Genomic DNA, 525 nt, shown 5'->3' on the forward strand with positions numbered 1-525 from the left:
TATTTAAGGACTTTAAGTAAAACTAAACAAAGGAAAACTTGTTCGTGATATCTCGAGGTGTATCCATGATACAAAAATCTGAAGGTAAAACCGCTGAGAGGCAGCCTGAACATTTTTGAAGTTTGCTAACATTACAAAAATGTTTTCAAATTTCCAATCTCACAAATACATTCTCATTTTCAGTCTCAAATAAATGAAAATTTCAATATTTTCGTCTATTTGTTTTTTGTTTTACTTTTATTTGACATTTGAGTTGCTCTCAAAATTTCAATTTTATAAAATAGACAAACTTCAAAAAATAAATGATGGCCGACGAATTGAGCAAGCGCTTTTACCTTTAAATATTTGTATCATGGGTGTATTAAACAAGGTGTTATTGACAACTCAGTGCGGCTCTCTTAATATTATGTAAAAAATATAAACAAACGATTCAAAATGCATAAAATTTTTTTTTCAATTTGACTATAGGATGGCTCTTCTGAGAGCAATATCAAATTCAATCACACTTTGTTAAATACATTTTGA

The 525-nt window shown here is 28.6% G+C and overlaps 1 protein-coding gene across 1 annotated transcript in view; it reads left to right on the top strand.

Annotated features, from left to right (window-relative positions):
• Window positions 1-525, top strand: part of LOC118739734 — a gene marked incomplete at its 5' end in the record, with an annotated part of 1935 nt that extends 1410 nt beyond the window's left edge. The window contains one exon of the mRNA XM_036471245.1: window positions 469-525. Coding sequence (XP_036327138.1) covers window positions 469-525 — 57 coding nt within the window. The remainder of the gene's footprint in view (window positions 1-468) is intronic.

This window comes from Rhagoletis pomonella, unplaced genomic scaffold (assembly GCF_013731165.1).
Source record: "Rhagoletis pomonella isolate Grant_MI unplaced genomic scaffold, Rhpom_1.0 Rhpom_scaffold_00005, whole genome shotgun sequence".
NCBI classification, from domain to species: Eukaryota; Metazoa; Arthropoda; class Insecta; order Diptera; family Tephritidae; genus Rhagoletis; species Rhagoletis pomonella.